The sequence below is a fragment of the Leptopilina boulardi genome, unplaced genomic scaffold (assembly GCF_019393585.1).
Source record: "Leptopilina boulardi isolate dan_hultmark-lab unplaced genomic scaffold, ZJU_Lbou_2.1 LbouV2_392, whole genome shotgun sequence".
In the NCBI taxonomy this organism is placed as follows: Eukaryota; Metazoa; Arthropoda; class Insecta; order Hymenoptera; family Figitidae; genus Leptopilina; species Leptopilina boulardi.
The window spans coordinates 200905-220817 of NW_026137965.1; the positions used below are offsets into that span (position 1 = coordinate 200905).

Below are 19913 nucleotides of genomic sequence, written 5' to 3' on the forward strand. Positions count from 1 at the left end.
GTTAATTATTTGTCATATTTAAAATAAAATATCTAATAAAATCAAACGCCATTAACATTTTGACCTTGAATTTCAAGGTCAAATGTTATTTAAAAAAAAATGTTATTAACAGCGTGTAGCTCGTCAAAAAAGCTTTAAAAATCATTATATATATGTTAACTTTTATGCATTCTACTTATAAATATTGTACATTGAAAAAAAATTTTTTTTTCAAAAGTCAAAAATTAAAAACGTTGTAATTCAAAAACTATTTTATTAAATTCAATAATAATTGATTTTTAGACTTTCACCAACAATAACAACATTTTAGAAAAGTATGGATTAAATTCGAGAACTTTTAATTTTTTGTTCGGACATTTCAGGAATTTTGCCTCATATACATCCGGACATTTGTTTAAAACTTCAAATATATGCATGCTAGATAAAAATAAGCCCATATAACCAATTTTTATAAAATCGAAAATCGTCACGAATACAAAGCTTTCTCGTGAGGAGAGGAAGCAAAATATAATAATTTGTGAAACCCATGAAATTACATATTTGACAAAACTATCGCTTGTATCCAAAATTGTATTTAAAGTTTTGTAGAATCTGCAAGAATATTTTTTTCCGTGTGCTTTCTTAAAAAAAACATTATGTTGTTACTCTTTTATTTTACTACTTGTTTGTTCTGTCTTAATTTTTTTTTTCAAATTTTCAGTGAAAATTTCTGAGGAATATTTTGCTACTCAATAAGAAATTTTTCTTGTATTTAATGTATTATTTTATAAATTATCGTTTTAACTTGTATATGTATTTACATTTTATGATAAAAATGATATATTTATCGACTTTCAGAGATAAACTCAAATCCTTTTCCATATGTACATATAAATGTATTGCCATCTCTGAAACAGGAATTTTTTACTTCTTATTTTGACAAAAAAATTCAAATTTTATAAAAATTAAATGTTTACACAATTGATACTAACTCATTACACTCCGATAGAGTAATGCCTTGAACGTCAGAGACGCAAGTAATTATTTCATTTTCTTTTAATAACAATAACGCATCATTTTCCATAGAATATCGATGAATAATTACTTTCTGATCTGTACCAACACTACATAATTTGTTTTCTTGAAAAAATTTGATACCTATGAAAAAATGATATTCAAACATTCAATTTAAAAAAAAAATTACAATTGAAAATTAAAAGTTAAAGAAATAGTAAACTGATAAATAAAGTTAAGAAAATAAAAAAAATGTTAACGATTATATAACAATAAGTGTAACATAACTTTATGATAAAGATAATGAATCACCTGTTATTTGTGTATAATGACAATCGAATGAATTATTATTCATTAAAATTTTTGCTGATAGATCGCCATTTTCAAGAAGATTTATTTGAAATAAAATGAGACTGATAAGATTGTCGTCTCCTCCAGTGGAAAATAAATATTCATGACTATTGATTTGTTTAATATCAAAACTATTAATGCCTGATTGATGAATTTTCCATTGTGTAAAAGGCGTATTCATCTCTTTCCGATTACTGTTAGGAAGCAGATAACTAAACTCCCAAAAATTCACAATTCCATCGGTAGCCATTGTTAAAACAATTAAATTATTTTTATTCATAAACGAATGAACTTTCAAAATGCAACGATTATATTTAAGAGTGTTTTCAACTTTAAATTTTGAATCGGCGCTCCATGAAAGTACCCTGACAAATAAAATGAAGAATTACGTTTTTATTGCTCATGAATTGAAAATTAATTAACCAATTAATATAAATTAAATTACCTGAGGTATCCGTCGGAACAGGCTACAAAAAGTAAAATCGAATTTGAAACGTCAAGAAGTGAGTGGACATTAATATCCATAAATCTAGTTTCAGGATCGACATCGTAATTGTTTTTCAAAGTTTTGCTCAATTTTTTTCTTTCCTTGTCAGTGCCGCGTAACATGAACGAATTGACAAATTTACAACTTAAATTTTCTTTTAAAAATTCTCCATTCTCCAATTTAATACTCAGTTGCCATACTTTGAGTTGGGCTCTTCCACCTCCTGAGAATATTAAATTCTTGCAACACGATTCAGTATTTTCGACATTCAAAATAGCCAAACATTTTACACTAGAAATGTGTCCATTAATAATATTAAGAGTTTGAAAGTCTTCAATTCCCTTGTTTGGCATTAGTTGAATACCTCGACTGACACGAAGAGTACAGTCTTCACCACCAGAAATGAAAATAAATGAATTTCTTAATGTTTTTATCTTTTCGAGACAAAGAATTTCCTTGGAATGATATCCTTCCTGAAATGTAAATAATCAGAAAATTTCTAATTAATTTATATGTAATTTTATATAGCATTTAAATTGCTTTCTTTAACGCCTGCTCTGCAAGTAAAACTTTTCAAGTTAGCAAAGTGTTGTGAAAGGTAAATATTTATTAACTCCTCTGCTAAGAGTAGTGGAACTAAATCAACACATTTAACTCTTCTCCTTATTAATTAAAATTATAAAAAAATGTGCAACACTAGTAACACTAGTATATGTAATATTTATTTACTTTTAAAAAAAATTGATTCAATTTGCCTGAAATTCGTTACTCGGGGGTTTTTGGGGTTGCTGATTACGAATACGATGTCAAATTTTCAAATTTTCAAAATGACGGATCCAAAATGACGGACAACTTACGACCTCAGCGCTCGGGACGCCGGTGAGTTCAATCAAGACGCTGTAGAAACGAAAATATTCTTCGGATCAAACAATCGTTTTACATATTCTACACATATATAGTTTTCAAAAAATGCAATAAAAAAATCGATTTTTTTTACTTCCGCAATGGGAACCTCACTCTAAGTTGAAAGTGCAAATGTGTTTATACTAATTTCAATAGCTTACCACAACAGGACATAGAGCCAGTTTTTGAAATGGAGAAACTCGCAAATGAATTTGTTTGTCTTTAATGAAGAGAAATTTGAGAATATTTTCATCGATAACACAATCCCAAGATCTATGACCACCACCACAAGGAATTCTCACTAATATTCTGCGTAAGGAAATACTATAGACAATAAAATCAATCTGTAACACAAAAATTGTTTATATATAAAATTATTATATGACTCTTTTGGTTTTTGTAACAATTTTTATCATTATTTTCGCAAAAAAATTTTCTACAAATAATCACAAATTGAAAAAAGTGAAAACTTACCTCACTAAAACCAAACACAAATTGATCGTCTTGCAATTCAAAAATTCTACTAATCCAATCCATTGGCATATTTTTTGAACATTCCAATTCCAAAAAATATTCATCATTTTCGTTTCGTATTTCGTAAAATCTTAAATGACCATCACGTCCGGCTGTTATCAACTTATTTGCTCTAATTGAACAGCTTTGAATTCCCAATTTGCCGTGAATTTTATAAAAAGTTTGCAATGGTTTTTGAAAATCTTTATCATTGGGAGATTTTTTGAAGACAAAAACACTTCCTATACGGTCTCCACAGATTATTAGATTTTCATATAAAATTGCAGCAGTCGTCCAACGTTCTCGACTTTCAGGTAAAATATATTCATATAGTATTTTCACTTTCCCTATATTCATAGATTCTTGATTTTACAAATTTCGAATACATATTTTAATTTCAAATTTATTAAAAAAAAAAAAAAAATATTTTATTGATTTAATTGTGGAGCCATTCACGTATTACTTGATATCTGTAGGAGTGGGAGAGGGCAGGTAGACAAAGTATTTGAGCAATTCCATGGGATGTAATCACAAGAATTTTTGATGATTGGAGCAATTTTATTGAAACCTTGTGAATATGTTCCTTTATTTGTACAGAATGAAAGCCCACAAACGATTTTTCAAAATTTCCAAAATTTTTTGAGATATCTCTAATTAAAAATTTATGTCATTTTTTAAAAAAAACCATGTAACTTTTTTTCCTGTTATCCAAATGAGATCAATTTTTTTTCAAATTTCTTACAAAAAGATGCTATTTTAAGAAAAAAATAGTTCATGAAAAAAAAAATTTTTTTGGCCCGGAAAAAATGCAAAAAAATGTTTAATTCATTTTTTGAAAAAACTACCTCTTTGATTTCAAAAAATTTTTTTTTCTACTTATTACCTATGATGTTAAGAATAACTTCTCTAATTTTCATAATGGGACAGCAAGAACTTTGCGAGAAAAAAAATTAAAACGTCCCGTGCGGCGCGACGGGTCGCGCGCATCTTAGTTTTCACGTCCATTATATAGTATGGAAACTTGCAAACATCTCGAAAAGTACGAATTTTCGTAAAAAATGGTCAAGACAAAAGTTGTTCCAAACAAAACGATCTACATCTTTGAAACCAAAAAATTGGGCCCGAGGCCCAATGAAAAAAGTGGTTTTCTTAATTGAGACCACTAATTTTCAGTATCAAATTCGTAATCCCTATGAAATTCTGCGTTCAGACATGTTGTATAAGTGCCCAAAATATTAGTCCCAATGTCTCACATTGGGCCCAACATTTTTTGACAAACAAATAGATTTAAAAAAATCTCATCTTTGGGGGCCCAATGTGAGACATTGGGACTAATATTTAGTTACATGGTTTTTTTTTAAAAAAATGACATAAATTTTTAATTAGAGATATCTCAAAAAATTTTGGATATTTTGAAAAATCGTTTGTGGGCTTTCATTCTGTACAAATAAAGGAACATATTCACAAGGATTCAATAAAATTGCTCCAATCATCAAAAATTCTTGTGATCACATCCCATGGAATTGCTCATTTGTGTCTTAATTACCAGAAATTACATTTACCTAATGTGTGAATGATTCTTGTCGTTGTTAAATTCAATTAATAATACGCTTTAAGTTTGGAAATTTTAAACAAAAGAAATATAATAAATTTGTAATGAATATTAATTGCATACTTTAAAAAATATAAAATTCTCACCATCGGACTTAACATCGACAATAATCAAACGTCCAAGAGAACCGCATAATAACAATGACTCATTACTCAGCCACTGCATGGAAAATATTTTACTGTCCATAATTTTCTCGTTAATTTGATGTGTCAATTCTTGTTCATTATTTATTTCGTAAATCGAAATGAAACCATCTTTTGATGCAAAACAGATTCGCTTTCGATCCGGCGATAACTGAATGACTAAATATGATGATAAATTGGAAACACTGAATGATTTAGTTAAACAGTGTGTAATTGAATTAAAGAAATTTATCTCTCCGTCGTCACGAACAACTAAAATAGTTCCATCTGAAAGGAAGCACGTGAATTTTGGAGTTTTGTTGATTTCAGAGCCCAATGTACAATTTTTTTTCTCTTCATTTATGAATGGAAACGGCCAAACATACACAGAACCATCAGCTGCTCCCGTTATCATTCTCCTGTCGTCAGTTGATATATCCAAGCACCAAATGGGTGAACCGTTATGTGCTTGGATTTTATTTAAAAATTTACCATTTATAGACCAGAGACAAATTTGCGAATCCTGGAAATATATTTTTTTCATGAACAAAATTTTTTCTCGTTTGTAGCGAATTATATGAAATAATGTAGACTTACTTCTCCAATGCTCACAACTGTACTTTGTTTTATAATTGCTCTCCAAACTCGAGCAGTGTGACCGTACATTGTGGCTAAAAGATTTACTTGAACATTGCTCCATTCCACGTTACTGGAATTTATATTTCCCATTTCGTCGTAAATACTCCATAATCTTACTGTTCTATCGTCCGAAGTAGAACACATAATATTTGTGAGTGGATCGTAGAAAACAGAAAATACAACACCCTAATAAAAAAGTAAAATATAAATATATTTTTAAAAAATTTTACAATAATTAATTATCATTAATTTAAAAATACTTACATTGTGTCCCTTTAATCGGTGTAAAATTCTAATATCATTACAATCATTTATATTTACTTGCCATATTAGTATTTCTTGAAATACGGTCCCACTGAAGACAACGGCGTTTTCACAATTTTTAGGAAAAATGCTTCCTCCATATCTATCTTAAATTAAATAGGAAAATATTTAAATTGCTTCTGTCCCAAATGTAATACATTTTTTCTAATAATTTTATTCCGAACATAGAATAAATAATAATTATTGATATAATTGTTATTATTACAATTCTTTTAGGAGCGAGGAGGAAACAACTTCATTATATATAATGATAATTCACGATACTTCAGATAAAGGCTACCCACTTTAAGAAAAAAAACAATCAATTTTTTTATTACATTTTTTAAAAGTATACATATCCAAAAGTGTCATACTAAAATATGATAAAGATTGGAACGCCAATCCACTCTTGTCATACTTTAAACGCATATTCTTTAAGACCACTGCTCTAGCTCATATCAAGGGATTTTCAAAATTTTGATTTCAAATATTTCCCTGGGTCCCAAAACGGTCAAAAGACAACGTTATTTTTACATTTTTTTCGAAAAATGTCCGCCATTTTGTCAATTTTGCATAAAAAAATGGTATGATATGCGCTATAGCTATCAACATGCTGAATCTAATACCGTTTGAATTTTTTGTTTTAGACCATCCATGCCAAAAATTTCATCAATAGCGCACACTCCCTTTTTTAAAAAAATATTTTGCTCAACAATTATTTTTAAATTAAGAAACTTATTGAAAAAATCAAAAATATTTTTTTTCACTTTGATATTTATAAAATAAACCTGAGAAGAAAATTATGAAAATAGCCTTTTTTTAGCCGGTCTAAAGTGGGTAGGCCCCTTATGATAATTCATATAGTAATTCAAGATAGTGCAAAGTAATTCAAGGTAATTCATTATAATTCACAATACTTGAAATAATTCAGGATAATTCAACACAAGTGTACAGCTTAATTTACAAGTTATTTCCTCCTCGCTTGGGAGAAAAAAACATATTCAAAAATATTTACACAATACATTAAATATATATAATTCAGTTTAAAAAATTGAAAATTTAACTTCCAACGAAGGATACAAAATGCATTTTTCCTCACACCATATAATGCGGTGTTGTTCATTAAGTAAATCACAAATATATAAATAATTGTGAGCAAAGAGAATAATCAATTTTATTTCATCTTCAGTTCTAAAAAATTCGACTGCAATTATCCAGTCTGTAAAACAATAAATATCCGAAACATTCTCAATTCTGAAAATCAGTTAAATGCAAATAAATATTAATCATATAACTAATATTATATTATATAAAAACTAATAGGGTAAAGAAACCAATTACGGAGACGGTTTCAATTGTTGAGATATGCCTAATAATATGACTTGAAATATTTTCTATAAACAGCTGATTTACTGAGAAGAATTAGAAAAATAATTAGAAATTAATTAATAATTAATAATAATTAATAATAATTATTATTAAAAATCTAATTAATAATGATTAGAATTATTTATTTAGTTAAAAATATCTTAAAGTCAGAAATAACCTTTAAAATGCGATAAATCTTCTTTGTCAACTGGCTCCTTTACCCGATATAATTAAATTAAATTCTTTAATTAATTATTAATTTCATAAAACGCACTTTATTTGATTGCCGGTAATGATTAATTTGCAAATTCTTAAACTTTTTCCTCCAAAAATAATTAATTTATTGCCTGGTGCTATTTTGATACCGTGTATTTTATGAGGATAAAGGACATTTAATTTTGTTTCCACTTTATAATTAGACTTGTTAATTATGTACAAAATTGTACCCAATCCTAAAAAAATACAAGAAAAATTAATTATGTACAAGAATCGAAAATTCTTACTATTATAGAAAGAAGTTGTTGTCAATAGCAGAATTATAACAATTGTTGTTTTTGTTTATTAACATAAATTTTTTTTAACATTTTCTCATAAAAGTAAAAAGATAATTTATGTAAACTAACCCAGGCAAATAAAATCATCAACGTAGCGAATTGCTAGGACATCTGTTTTCGAGTAAGTTGAATGCATATTAATTTTTTAAAAACTTCACTTTATAATTAAAATAACAAGAAAATATTAAATTTCCTATTGAAATTTATTTTTCATTACTTTTAGACTTTTAAATAATAAAATAAAATATATGCATAGTTTTCAACTAAATTCATGCATGTTTGTCATTTGTTTATGAAAAACTGGAAAACGTGTCAAACATTTAAACATAACCCCAAAATATTTCTTAAGCAGAATGACTCCGGTTAAACAATGCGCGCGCAACAGTTTTCAGTTTCCGAAAATAAATAAATTACTACTTTAATCGAATTCATTCTGCGTTGGCCTTTATTTAATGAACCTCAAAAAATAAAGTTTTGATTTGTCTGTTCGCATCATTCTCTGAACAATCCTTTATTTTAATTCATTTTAATGTCTTCTTGTTATTAAGTAAATAATTATTCATTAATAGATAATTTATTATTAATTAAAATTAATTAATATCACATAATAAATACATAAAGTACAAGCACTTGGAGATTTAAGAGAGGATATTTTTGGCTTATATTTGACAATTGTTGACAAAATCAATTGAAGGAAAGAATTTTTTAATTATAGTGGAAAAAAAATAATTTAAAAGTAAATTTCAAATTTATAAATATATAGTAATTTAATTTAAAAAAAAAATAATAAAAATAGTCAAACATTTTATTCTTATTAGTTAATCAACACATCATTGTATTAAAATTGTATAAACATATTTTATTAACATGAAAATTTAGTGATCAAAGTCAATTAATTTTGTTGTCCTTTTTTTCGGCTTTTCTTCTTTAGGTTTAATATCCTCCTGTGTGGAACTCTCAGTATCATTCAAATTTTCCGAAAGTCTTCCTTTTTTCTTCAATAATTTTTTTTCACGTTTTTTTACATCCTTAACTTCGAAATCTGAAGTGTCTGTCGTAACGATTTCATTCTTTTTGTTTGGTTGGAATTCTCGCAAAATATTTTTTATCTTTTTACCAACTTCCTTCGATTTTTTAAATTTTTTAGAAATTTCTGTCACATCATTTTTTTCATCTTTTACATCGGACATACTCTCAACATTCCAAGTGATTGATTTTTTTCTTTTCACCTGAACATCTTCTTCTTTATTTTTCTTTTTAATTTTTATATCTACTTGTTTATTTTTCTCTTTCACACCTTCGGAAATATTACTTTTTTCCCTTTTCATGGGAGATTTAAAAGTTTTCTCATCTTTCACTTTTTTCGGGGAAATTTTAGTTTTCTTTTTCGTAATAATAAGTGGACTTTTCCTTTGAATCTCGAGTTTTTCCTTTTTCGTTTTTATCTCATCATCGGTAATTTCTACATCCGAGGAAATTATGTTACACTTTGGACTATGAATATTCAAATGCTTCGATGGCAAAGCAGGTGGTTTTTCATCGAGGAGAAAATCATTTATGCTCCACAATTTCTTTTTCTTAATATTTATTTTTGAATCATTTTTATTATCATCATTTTCAGATGAAAAAGAACTAAGTCTTCTTTTCTTAATTTCAGGCGTTTCAGTTTCCACACTTGAGATTTTTGAAGAATGCTTCCTTTTTATTTTTTTAATAATTTCCTCATCTTTCCTGGATTCTGAACTCACTTTTGTAGAATTATCCTCATCAATTGAATTATTTACAGAATTTTTAGATCGGACGTAAATTGAATAAATTGGTTGAAAATGAACTGTAACAGAAAGTATTTTTATTACGATTAATTTTTTATGAAAAAATTAAATAATTATTTCAACTAACGGTACATAATGTATACAAATAAATTAATATAAAATAACAACTATACTTAATTTACCTGCTTTATAGGGTCTCTTGGATTTTTCAGAACTTAAAACACAAGTCATAGATTTTATTTTTTTGCTAGTCGCTTGATAATTATTATTACCTATTTTTAATTCGGTTCCATTAAAAGAAAATTTTTTGCCTATCCAATCATTCGACACTTCCTGCAAAAAATAAATTAATTATGAAATTAATTTAATTATTAAATATGTAAATTATTGTTCGTAAAAATATTTAAATATTTAAAAACCCACATATGAGGCAAAATTCCTGAAATGTCCGAACAAAAAATTAAAAGTTCTCGAATTTAATCCATACTTTTCTAAAATGTTGTTATTGTTGGTGAAAGTCTAAAAATCAATTATTATTGAATTTGATAAAATAGTTTTTAAATTACAACGTTTTTAATTCTTGACTTTTGAAAAAAAAATTTTTTCAATGTACGATATTTATAAGTACAATGCATAAAAGTTAACACATATATAATAATGTTTAAAGCTTTTTTGACAGGTTACACGATGGTGATAAAATTTGCCCTTGAAATTCAAGGTCAAAATGTTAATTTACGTATATCTCAAAATCGGAGTTTTAAAACATTTTTATAACTATCACAATGGAAAGCTTGACTAATTTCCTACAAAACATGTAATTTTAAGATTGGGAAATTTTAAAGTTTTTGAGATATGAATTAATTAATGTTTATAACAAATAAAATATTTTACAAACAAATAAAGTTACCGTAATTCTGAAGTTAGTAATTGAAAGTTAACGTAATTCCGCATCCAACGAGCCCTATATGAAGTTTTTTGGATAAGTAGATTGTTAATAGACAATTAGTTAACATTGCAATTGTTTATTAACAATCTACTTATCCTAAATACTTCATATAGGGCTCGTTGGATGCGGAATTACCTAAACTTTTAATTGGTTAGTTCAGATTTACGATAACTTTATTTGTTTGTAAGATATTTCATTTTTTATTGTTATTTAACTAAAATTGAACCAAAATACTTCATGTAGGGTTTTTGGATGATTGTTGATAGTACAAAATAAAATATTTTACAAACAAATACAGTTATGGTAATTCTGAACTTACCAATTGAAAGTTAAGGTAATTCCGCATCCAACGAGCCCTATATGAAGTATTTTGGATAAGTAGATTGTTAATAAACAATTTCAATGTTAACTAATTGTTTATTAACAATCTACCTACCCAAAATACTTCATATAGGGTTCGTTTGCTCATATTGCTAACTTCAGAATTAGGGTAACTTTATTTGTTTGTAAAATATTTCACTTGTTATAAACACTAATTAATTAATTTATTAATATCTCAAAAACTTTAAAATATACCACTCTGAAAATTACATGTTTTGTAGGAATTTAGTCAAGCTTTCCATTCAGATAGTTGAAAAAATTTTTAAAAATTCGATTTTGAGATATACGTAAATTAACATTTTGACCTTGAATTTCAATGTCAAATTTTATTTAAAAAAGAAAAATGTTATCACCTACGTGTAGCCCGTCAAAAAAGCTTTAAAAATCATTATAAATATGTCAATTTTGATGCATTCTACTTATAAATATTGTGCATTGAAAAATTTTTTTTTTCAAAAGTCAAAAATTAAAAACGTAGTAATTTAAAAACTATTTTATCAAATTCAATAATAATTGATTTTTAGACTTTCATCAACAATGACAACATTTTAGAAAAGTATCGGATTAAATTCGAGAACTTTTAATTTTTTGTTCGGACATTTCAGGAATTTTGCCTCATATGTCAAATTCCCGCTTATATCGCGGATATTGTATGTAACGTTTTCTCGGATATACATATATCAAATATTTTTCTTAGTCCTTTGAAATCTGATATATGTGAGTTTTACTCTGCCTCAGTAATTATCAAAATATACACACCTTCTTTGGAATTTCGAAAACCCAAACTTCTTCATTTTCTGAAATATCGTTTACAGTAAAATGCGAAGGTAAATTACATTCAATTAAATTTTCCTTTTGAATTAAGTCATCCAACTGAAAAAAAATATAAATTTTACGTTTTTTTAAGAAAGTTAAAACTTACATTTAAGGGCATAAGTATTAACTTTTATGTCACTCTGAATAATGTTAACTATGTTTTATTTAATAACTATGTATATGTTGATAAATGCGCTAAAATTAATTTAGAAATTAGGGAAACTCTTTATACTTTTATTAGGTACGTTGCTGTTTACAAGTCTCTAATTGTTGGCAATCGTCAGTCAGTCGACAGAGTCGCTTCAAACTATTAAAAATGTACAATTAATCATCAAATATATATATATATATATATATATATATATATATATTATATTTGCTAATGTTAATGGATTGTACGCAAGCCATCAAAATAAATTTGTTTGAATTTTAAAAATTATTTTTCTATTAGAAAAATTATTACAAATTTTTCGAATTTTTTTCGTACAACTTTGACAGTTTGCATTTTTTCCAAAATCACTTTTAAAACAAGACCAAGAATTAAAATTTTACTAAAACTTTAAAAATAATAATAATAAATAAGGAAAGGTTTTATATGGCTTACCTCATTTATTACTTTAGAGTCAAGAGACCCAATTTCAACATCTGTCTTGGACTTGCTCGATTTTGTGCTATTATCAATCATCGAGATTTGAATGCTTGGTTCAGAAATAATTTGAGAAGGATCAACGATATTTTGAGACTGCGTTTCGTCGATAATTTGACTCGTGCTTAAAGTTTTCTTATTGACAACTTTTTTCAACTCTTGTTGCATTTCATTCTTTTCTTTTTTCGACTTTTTTTGCTTCTTAGACTTGCATGTTTCCTCTTTCTGTTTAAAATAAGAAATCCCGTCTTTTACATAAGATTGAAAATCAGTGTCGTCCTCGCAAGATGAATTTTTCTTCTCCATGTTTTTAATGTTTGTTTGCGACAGATTTGAGGATTCTTGAGATTCTTCAGAAATTTTACCTGAATTTTCTAAATGTGAATTGTTCTTCTTTGGTGTGTTTTCACGAAGATTTTTCTCTTTATTTATTTTTTTTCTTTTTTTGTTGTCCTCTTCCTCCGAATCACTTGAGCTTTGAACAAATTTCTCTTTAAAAATTTTCTTTGTTTTATCAGATTTATGATATTTTTCTTCAATGACTTCATTATCTGCAGAAGCTCTCGATTTCTTCTTCTTTTTTTTGGATTTTTTATTGTCTTCATGACTATCACATTCAGACTTGACTGAATCTTCTGATTTCGATCTTTCTTTTTTGAGTGATTTTTCAATTTTCTTTATCTTCTTTTTCTTATGTGCTATTTTTTTCGAATCTACCTCACTATCTGAATCAGAAGATGTCAGTTTAATGATATGTTTTTTATTTTTAATAATTGTTTTCTTGCTAACTTCTTCGTCAGATGAACTTGTTCCGATCGCAGTAATTAAATTCAATCGTTTTCTTTGATTAACACATTTTAATGATTGAGCAGACATCATTTCTGTATCTTCAGAATGTTCCTCGGGAATTTCAATTTTGTGTTCTTCAATCGTTATTTTATTATCATCTAAATTATGGAAATTGTCTTCATTTTGTTCATTTTCCAGAGTTAGTCGCATTTCTTCATCGTCGGAAATTGAATTTGTACGTTCTCTAAATTGCGTCAATATTTTCCCCTGATCTTCGTCACTTGTATATTGATAAATCATCATATCTTGAGATTGATTATTGTGCAGAAAGTTGTTCTCTTCCTTGTTTTCCTCGTCACTGCTACTTCTTCCCGTTTTATTTTTGTCATTAAATTGAGAATTATCTGTTAAATTAGAATTTTGACTACTTAAATTTGCTGGTGTCTTTTCTAATAATTCGGTATCTTCCATGTCATCCTCGTCGCTTGTTTTATTCTCCTCTTTTTCACTACTTGACATTTCTGATCTTTTTTCAATGGAATTTCGTTTTTCATCCGTTCTACTATGTTTCACGTATTTTTGTGTGAGTTCTTGTTCTTGATGTTCTGTTTCTTTTTCATCTTCGGAAGAATTAGGTTCGAAAAATTCTGCACTTTCATCTTGTACTTCCTGGTCGTTTTGTTCCACTAAACATTGAGATTTTGAAAAATCTTCTGTATCGATTTCAGTTATTTGTCGATTATTGTTGCCACTGTCTTCATCTTTATTTTGTTTTTGAGCCGAACCTTGAAACTCGTCTGACTTTTCTTTACTTGGGGTCTTTTTGATATCATTTTTTGCATTCACTGATTTTCTGATAATAAATTTTTTAATTTTCCCTATATCCTCTCCACTTTCACTTTCTTCTTCTGCGGCAAAATGTTTTTCTTTTTCGTCGTCTATCACTTTTATTTGACTCTCATCATTTTCATTTTTTAGTGCTTCATCATCTTTCGATTCCATTTCTTCCTTATCATCTTTTGTTTCTATTTCCCTTTTATTTTCTATTGATTTCTCTTTCTCATTATTGCTTTGACTTTTAAACTCTTCTAATGCAATTTTATTTTCTTTAGACACGTCACTCTCTGTACTTTTCAACTCTTTTTTATGAAAATTATAAGAAATTTGTTTGTTATCGACAATTTTAACTATATTGTTAAATATTTGAGTATCTGTTATTTTTAAAGATTTCTTTTTTCTTTGGTTAGAATTTTGTTCAATATCAGTGTACCTCAATGTTTCATTTTCACTTGAATACGGATCTGTAATTTTTTCACCGAATGTTTCATCACCACTGGAACCATTACAAACACTATTTGCATTAGAAACGCCTGAATCTTTTGATTGACTATAATAATCTTTGCTCTGACTTTCATCAGAAGAATCGTCTGGATATTGTGTACTTTGTGCCACTGCTAACGCATTTGATAGGCTCAATTCCGAATCGTAATGACTTTCGTTAAGATTGTTCTCTTCAGTCACATCTTTTGTATCCACATTACTTATGATTAATGATAAATTTTTCTTAACATCTTCTCGAGTTTTTAAGGTTTTGGTTTCATGGTTATTTTGCTCTCCTCTACTTTTACAATTACTAGTCGGTGGAGAAATTTGAGTAGAATTCTTTCGAGACTTTCGACTGGAATTGATTGTCACAGTTTCATTTTCATTTGAAATAATTGCTTTCTCTCTCAGTGAACTTTTTTTATCGTGCAAAATACTTTCATCTTTTTTAAGAAATGACGTGAGTTTGCTCTGAGTGGCTGATTTGCGACGTGTAGAAACTCGAGACAATTTGAAAGAATCCTTGACATTTGAAGATGAAGGAGAATCTGATGTTTCTGAAAAATATTACAATTTTATTATTATATATTATTTATATTAATATAAGTATTTATATAAAACAAAATAAAACTGCGACGAAAGTTTCGGATTAAAGATGAGCCTCGGCAAAAAATTACCCTTTTTAGTACCTCGAATTTTGAAATTTTCTTTATGCCAAATGGTAACACATGATGATCCAATAATCCCTGCAAAATTTCAAGATGAGCATACGCCCCCTTTCAGAAATACAGGGGGTCAAAAGGGGTCATGTCAAAAAAAGAACATGCAATATTATCGAATAATAATATTCAAAAAAATCAGGCGAAATGGTTCCTTCAAGATTTTTGTCTGCTGATTACGAATTTGAAGTCCGTTTTCAAAAATTCAAAATGGCGGATCCAATATGGCGGGCATGAAAATAAAAAATCGACTGAATTTGTTTAAAACTCGTTATTCGGGGGTTTTTGGGGTCGCTGATTACGAATCTAAGGTCCGTTCTTAAAAATTCAATATGACGTCCATTTTTTAAAATCCATCCAATTTACTTGAAAACTGTTACTCAGGGGTTTTTGGGATCGCTGATTAAAAATCTAAGGTCCGGTTTTAAACATTCAAAATGGCGTATCCAATATATCCAATAAAGACTAGATGTAATCTCGAATCCAGCTTGCGACAGCAAGATGTAATAATCCATCAACAAAGGTAAGGTGGAATAATCCAACCAACGAAGACAAGATGTAATCTACAACCCGATCAACAAAGATAAGGGATAATAATTCAACGAACAAAAGCAAGATGTAATCGATAATAATAATAATAATAATAATAATAATAATTTTAGGCTTTTAAAACTTCTATTAAGTTTACTTAATCACATTTGCAAACATTCAATGCAAATATCTTGTAGAATGGAATAGAAATAAATGAAATGATGATCTACATTCGTCTTTTGTTTTTAGGTTTTGGAATGTAAGCTGAAATCATATAATAATTTCAGACTTGCAAAACTAAAATTAGTTTTCTTACACTGAAAAAAATGTTGCTGAGAAATTCAACTACCATTGGGTAGTTGACTAGAAAATAGTTAAAATAACTACTTTTTTAGTTAATCTAATCAACTACTATTCACCAGTTATATGAAATGTAGTAAAAGGAATTATTTTCTTTAATTAATATAACTGCTTTTTGAGTAGTAAATTTTTTATTAATTTCTATGATTTTATAGGCTTCAATAAAATTCTTGTTGTAGAATTAACAAGTCGTCTGTAATTAAAACTACTACATTAAGTAGTACATTTTTACTATTTTAATTAATTCGCGATAAACTTAAAGAAGATTTTTTATGTAGAATTTACAAATCGTTTCCAATTAAAACTACTACTTTAAGTAGTAGATTTTACTACTTAAAGTGGTTCAATAGGCTTTAAGAACATTTATGTCGTAGAATTAAAAAATCCTTTGAAATTAAAACTATCACTTTAAGTAGTAGATTTTACTGCACTATGCAATTAAACAACTTATAATATAATTAAAAGATGAAAAATTTACAAGTCAAAACTTAAAAAGGATAGTTATAGCAACTAATAAAAGTATTAAAAAATGACTACTTTAAATAGTTAAATTACCAATTGGACAAGCAGAAAGTAGTCTTCGAGTAGTTTTCAGACTGTCGTAGTGAGCGTGCGTGGTTAGTCGGTTAAGGTATCGGATAGCGAGCGTTAGGGTCGAGGGTTCAATTCCCGTCGGTTAGAAATTTTCTCTGTTAGGTACATAATCGTTAGGGCATAAAATAAGCGTCAGTATAGGAGAGAGGATGAAAAAGTCAATTCTACTGATAATAAACAATAATAAATAAAAAATAATTTTATTTTCCTATTTTAAGTAGTAAAATTTACTACTTAAAGTAGTAGTTTCAATTGCAAAATATTTATTAAATGTACTAAAAAAATGTTCTTAAAGCCGATTGAACCACTTTAAGTAGTAAAATCTTGAGTTGTTTTAACACTTTTAAATTGAGTTAATACAATCACAAAATGTCATTCTACCAATTACATTTTTAATTGGTTTAACTATTTTTATGTAGTTAATACAGCCGTTTAAATTCAGTTGAGGACCTATTGTACTTCTCAGAGTAGTTAAAAAGTAGTAAAACCTACTAGTTTTTTTTTCAGTGTATATTACATTCTTAAGCTCACATTCAAATAATATGTTTTGAAATGATGTTTTAAAGCTATTAATGTTTCTAGATTGCTTTTTGTTTTCTATGTTGAATCAAAAAGAATACTAACAAAAAATGTTTAGTGCTTTTCAATGTCAGTTCACCTTCAGATTTGTGTTCACCGAGCTCGAAAACCCCTAATTAACAATTTTGAAGCCAATTAAAATCGATTTAAAAGATAGTCGTCCGCCATTTTGAATTTTTTAAAACTGATACCAGATTTGTATTCAGCTACCCTAAAATCCCCTGAGTAACGATTTTCAAGTAAACTGGATGGATTTTTAAAATTTTCGTTTGCCATATTGGATCCGCCATTTTGAATTTTTAAAAACGGACTTCAAATTCGTAATCAGCAGACGAAAATCTTAAAGGAACTATTTCGTCTGATTTTTTTTTAACATTATTTTTCGATAATACTTATTGCATGTTCTTTTTTTTACATGGCCCCCTTTGAACCGCTGTATTTCCGAAAGGGGGCAAATGCTCATCTTGAAATTTTGCAGGGATTATTGCGTCATCATATGTTACATATTGGCATAAAGAAAGTTTCAAAATTCGAGATACGAAAAAGGTTTAATTATGAGATATTTTATTTATAAAAATACTTGTTTTTTAACCTTCAAATTCGTATTTTGCGGTGAATTTTTTAAAGTGAATAAAAATAAAAAATAGCTCGTTCTCCATCACCAAATTTTGATAAGATGAATAAAGAAGATTTAACTTAAATTTTAAAACCAAAATGGGATTTTTTCATTAATCGCCTGCGAAGATATAAGTGTTCAAAATCAGATAAAATCCTGTAAAGTTCAACATTCAAGGTAAAATTTCACAAATTTCTATATTATAAAAATAAAAAGCCAACATATCATGTGAAAGTACTTGGAAAGTACTTATTGTTAGGTAGTAATGAATTTTATAATATTTATAAACTTTCTTCGAAAATATAAATAAAATGTGACAAATTTTGACATTTTACAGGTAAGTTTGAATATTAATTTTCACGTAGTATTTTGACCTTTTTTACACAATTATCAATTAACATTGGTAAATTAGACTATTTTCAACAAATATCAATGAAAAAATATTTACTAATTTAATTATTTCTGTTCTTTTATTTAAAATTTCCAAAGCTGTCAAACTAACCTATTTTCCGTTCAACTCAACTTAAAAACTAAATTTTAACGTAAATAAAAAAAATTTCATAAAATAATTGTCAAAAATGAATTGTACGGATATTCAAAGTCATTAATATAAAATACCAAATTTTTCTAAAAAATAGGCCGCAACAACTATAGATGAAATAAAATGGAATGACCCTTAAATTTTTAATAATAAAGATTGAATTTTGACTAACAAAAGTAATTTGATTTTAATCAGTAGGAGAAATAATTATTTAAAAATTGTCTCAAACAAGCAATTGTTTGCTAAAGGGGTCGTTTTGAAATAGAATGTCTCTTTTTTTTGTTAATTATTTAATATGGTCTGTTGCAGTGCAGGTAATTCCTTAATAAAAATAATTGCATAGGAATTTTACCTGAAATTAAGTAATTTAATTTTTGAAGAACAATAATTTAAAATGTATTTTTCTTAAATATATTCTTCCCAAATCATTCCGTTGATTTGGGAATGAAATTAAATTTTTAATTTAATTAATTAAATTTTTAAGTTAATTTTTTCTAAATCTGAATTTGAATTCTTTGCATGATTCAAAAGGATTAAAATTGAGTTTTGAAATAAAAATGGATTAATTTGCAATGATCTGTAAAGAATTTTTTATTGAGTTGAGTTGAAATTTTTGATTCGGATAAAAACTGATTTTCTCGGAATAATACTTAACAAAAGTTGATTGAACATCAATCCGAAAATTTTGCCAGGGAAAAGACTGAAAGATAAAATATTGTCAAACCTAGTCGTTTTTTCCTCGTGATATCAATTGAATTATTTTTCTTAGTCACATCTTTAAGTGTTATCGAAGAATGTCTGTCAGTGATTGAATTTCCACTTTGATTATATTCTTCGTCGTCGGAGCAGGAAGAATCAGAATGAGAATTGCAAGGCAAGTTATGATTATTTTTTGTAGAGTTTAAATTCGAATCACTATCTTTATCTATTGGTAGTTTCTTCAAAATAGCACTTTTAACTTTCACATAATGAGCATAACTTTTGAAACGTGAATATTTACTTAATTCCTTGTTTAGAAATTTAGTACGTTTTAGTAGTTTATTATCGTGAAATGTGTGAGTTACAGAATTATTTATTATACGTTCTGAGATTGTGCTTTTAACAATCGTCCATGAAAAATTGACATTATTTAATGGATCTTCTGTCATTTTTCACATTCATTTAATTGCAAAATATAGATTTCTTAAACATGTGCAAAATGTAAACAACGCATGCAAATTGCAACTAGTAGCCACAGTAGCGGTGAGAAAAGTGAGGTTATTTATAAGGTGTTTCTACAACAACTTGTAATCTATGGAAATAAGGGCTAACGCAGAATAGCTTCGCGGAAGTCGATCGCAAACGAAATACATGCATTAGAAGAGGACAGAGATATATGTGTCCTTTTCTATCTCTTGAACAACGTTCGCGTAGCTATTCTGCTTAGGCCTTTAACTGTATTATTAGTAATAATTG

At 27.4% G+C, this 19913-nt stretch overlaps 2 protein-coding genes across 3 annotated transcripts; both read right to left on the minus strand.

Annotated features, from left to right (window-relative positions):
• Positions 1–237: 237 nt before the first annotated feature.
• On the minus strand, positions 238–8215 carry LOC127288658 (WD repeat-containing protein 6). 2 transcript variants are annotated; one of them, XM_051316258.1, is made up of 12 exons: positions 7915–8215; positions 7566–7743; positions 7004–7177; positions 5885–6026; positions 5579–5806; positions 4946–5504; positions 3209–3594; positions 2896–3078; positions 1790–2304; positions 1306–1709; positions 972–1137; positions 238–906 (listed from the first exon to the last, which is right to left on the minus strand). In XM_051316258.1, the coding sequence occupies exons 1-12, from the start codon at positions 7979–7981 to the stop codon at positions 846–848; spliced, it is 3063 nt and encodes a 1020-aa protein (XP_051172215.1). In that variant the 5' UTR covers positions 7982–8215; the 3' UTR covers positions 238–845. The 2 variants fall into 2 exon arrangements, with proteins under 2 accessions (XP_051172215.1, XP_051172214.1); XM_051316257.1 differs by having other exon boundaries at positions 238–887; positions 7915–8214.
• Positions 8216–8636: 421 nt separating this feature from the next.
• LOC127288657 (uncharacterized protein DDB_G0283697-like) lies at positions 8637–19699 on the minus strand. Its single transcript, XM_051316256.1, has 5 exons — positions 19183–19699; positions 12365–15075; positions 11704–11817; positions 9800–9950; positions 8637–9676 (listed from the first exon to the last, which is right to left on the minus strand). The coding sequence occupies exons 1-5, from the start codon at positions 19604–19606 to the stop codon at positions 8721–8723; spliced, it is 4356 nt and encodes a 1451-aa protein (XP_051172213.1). The 5' UTR covers positions 19607–19699; the 3' UTR covers positions 8637–8720.
• Positions 19700–19913: the final 214 nt, after the last annotated feature.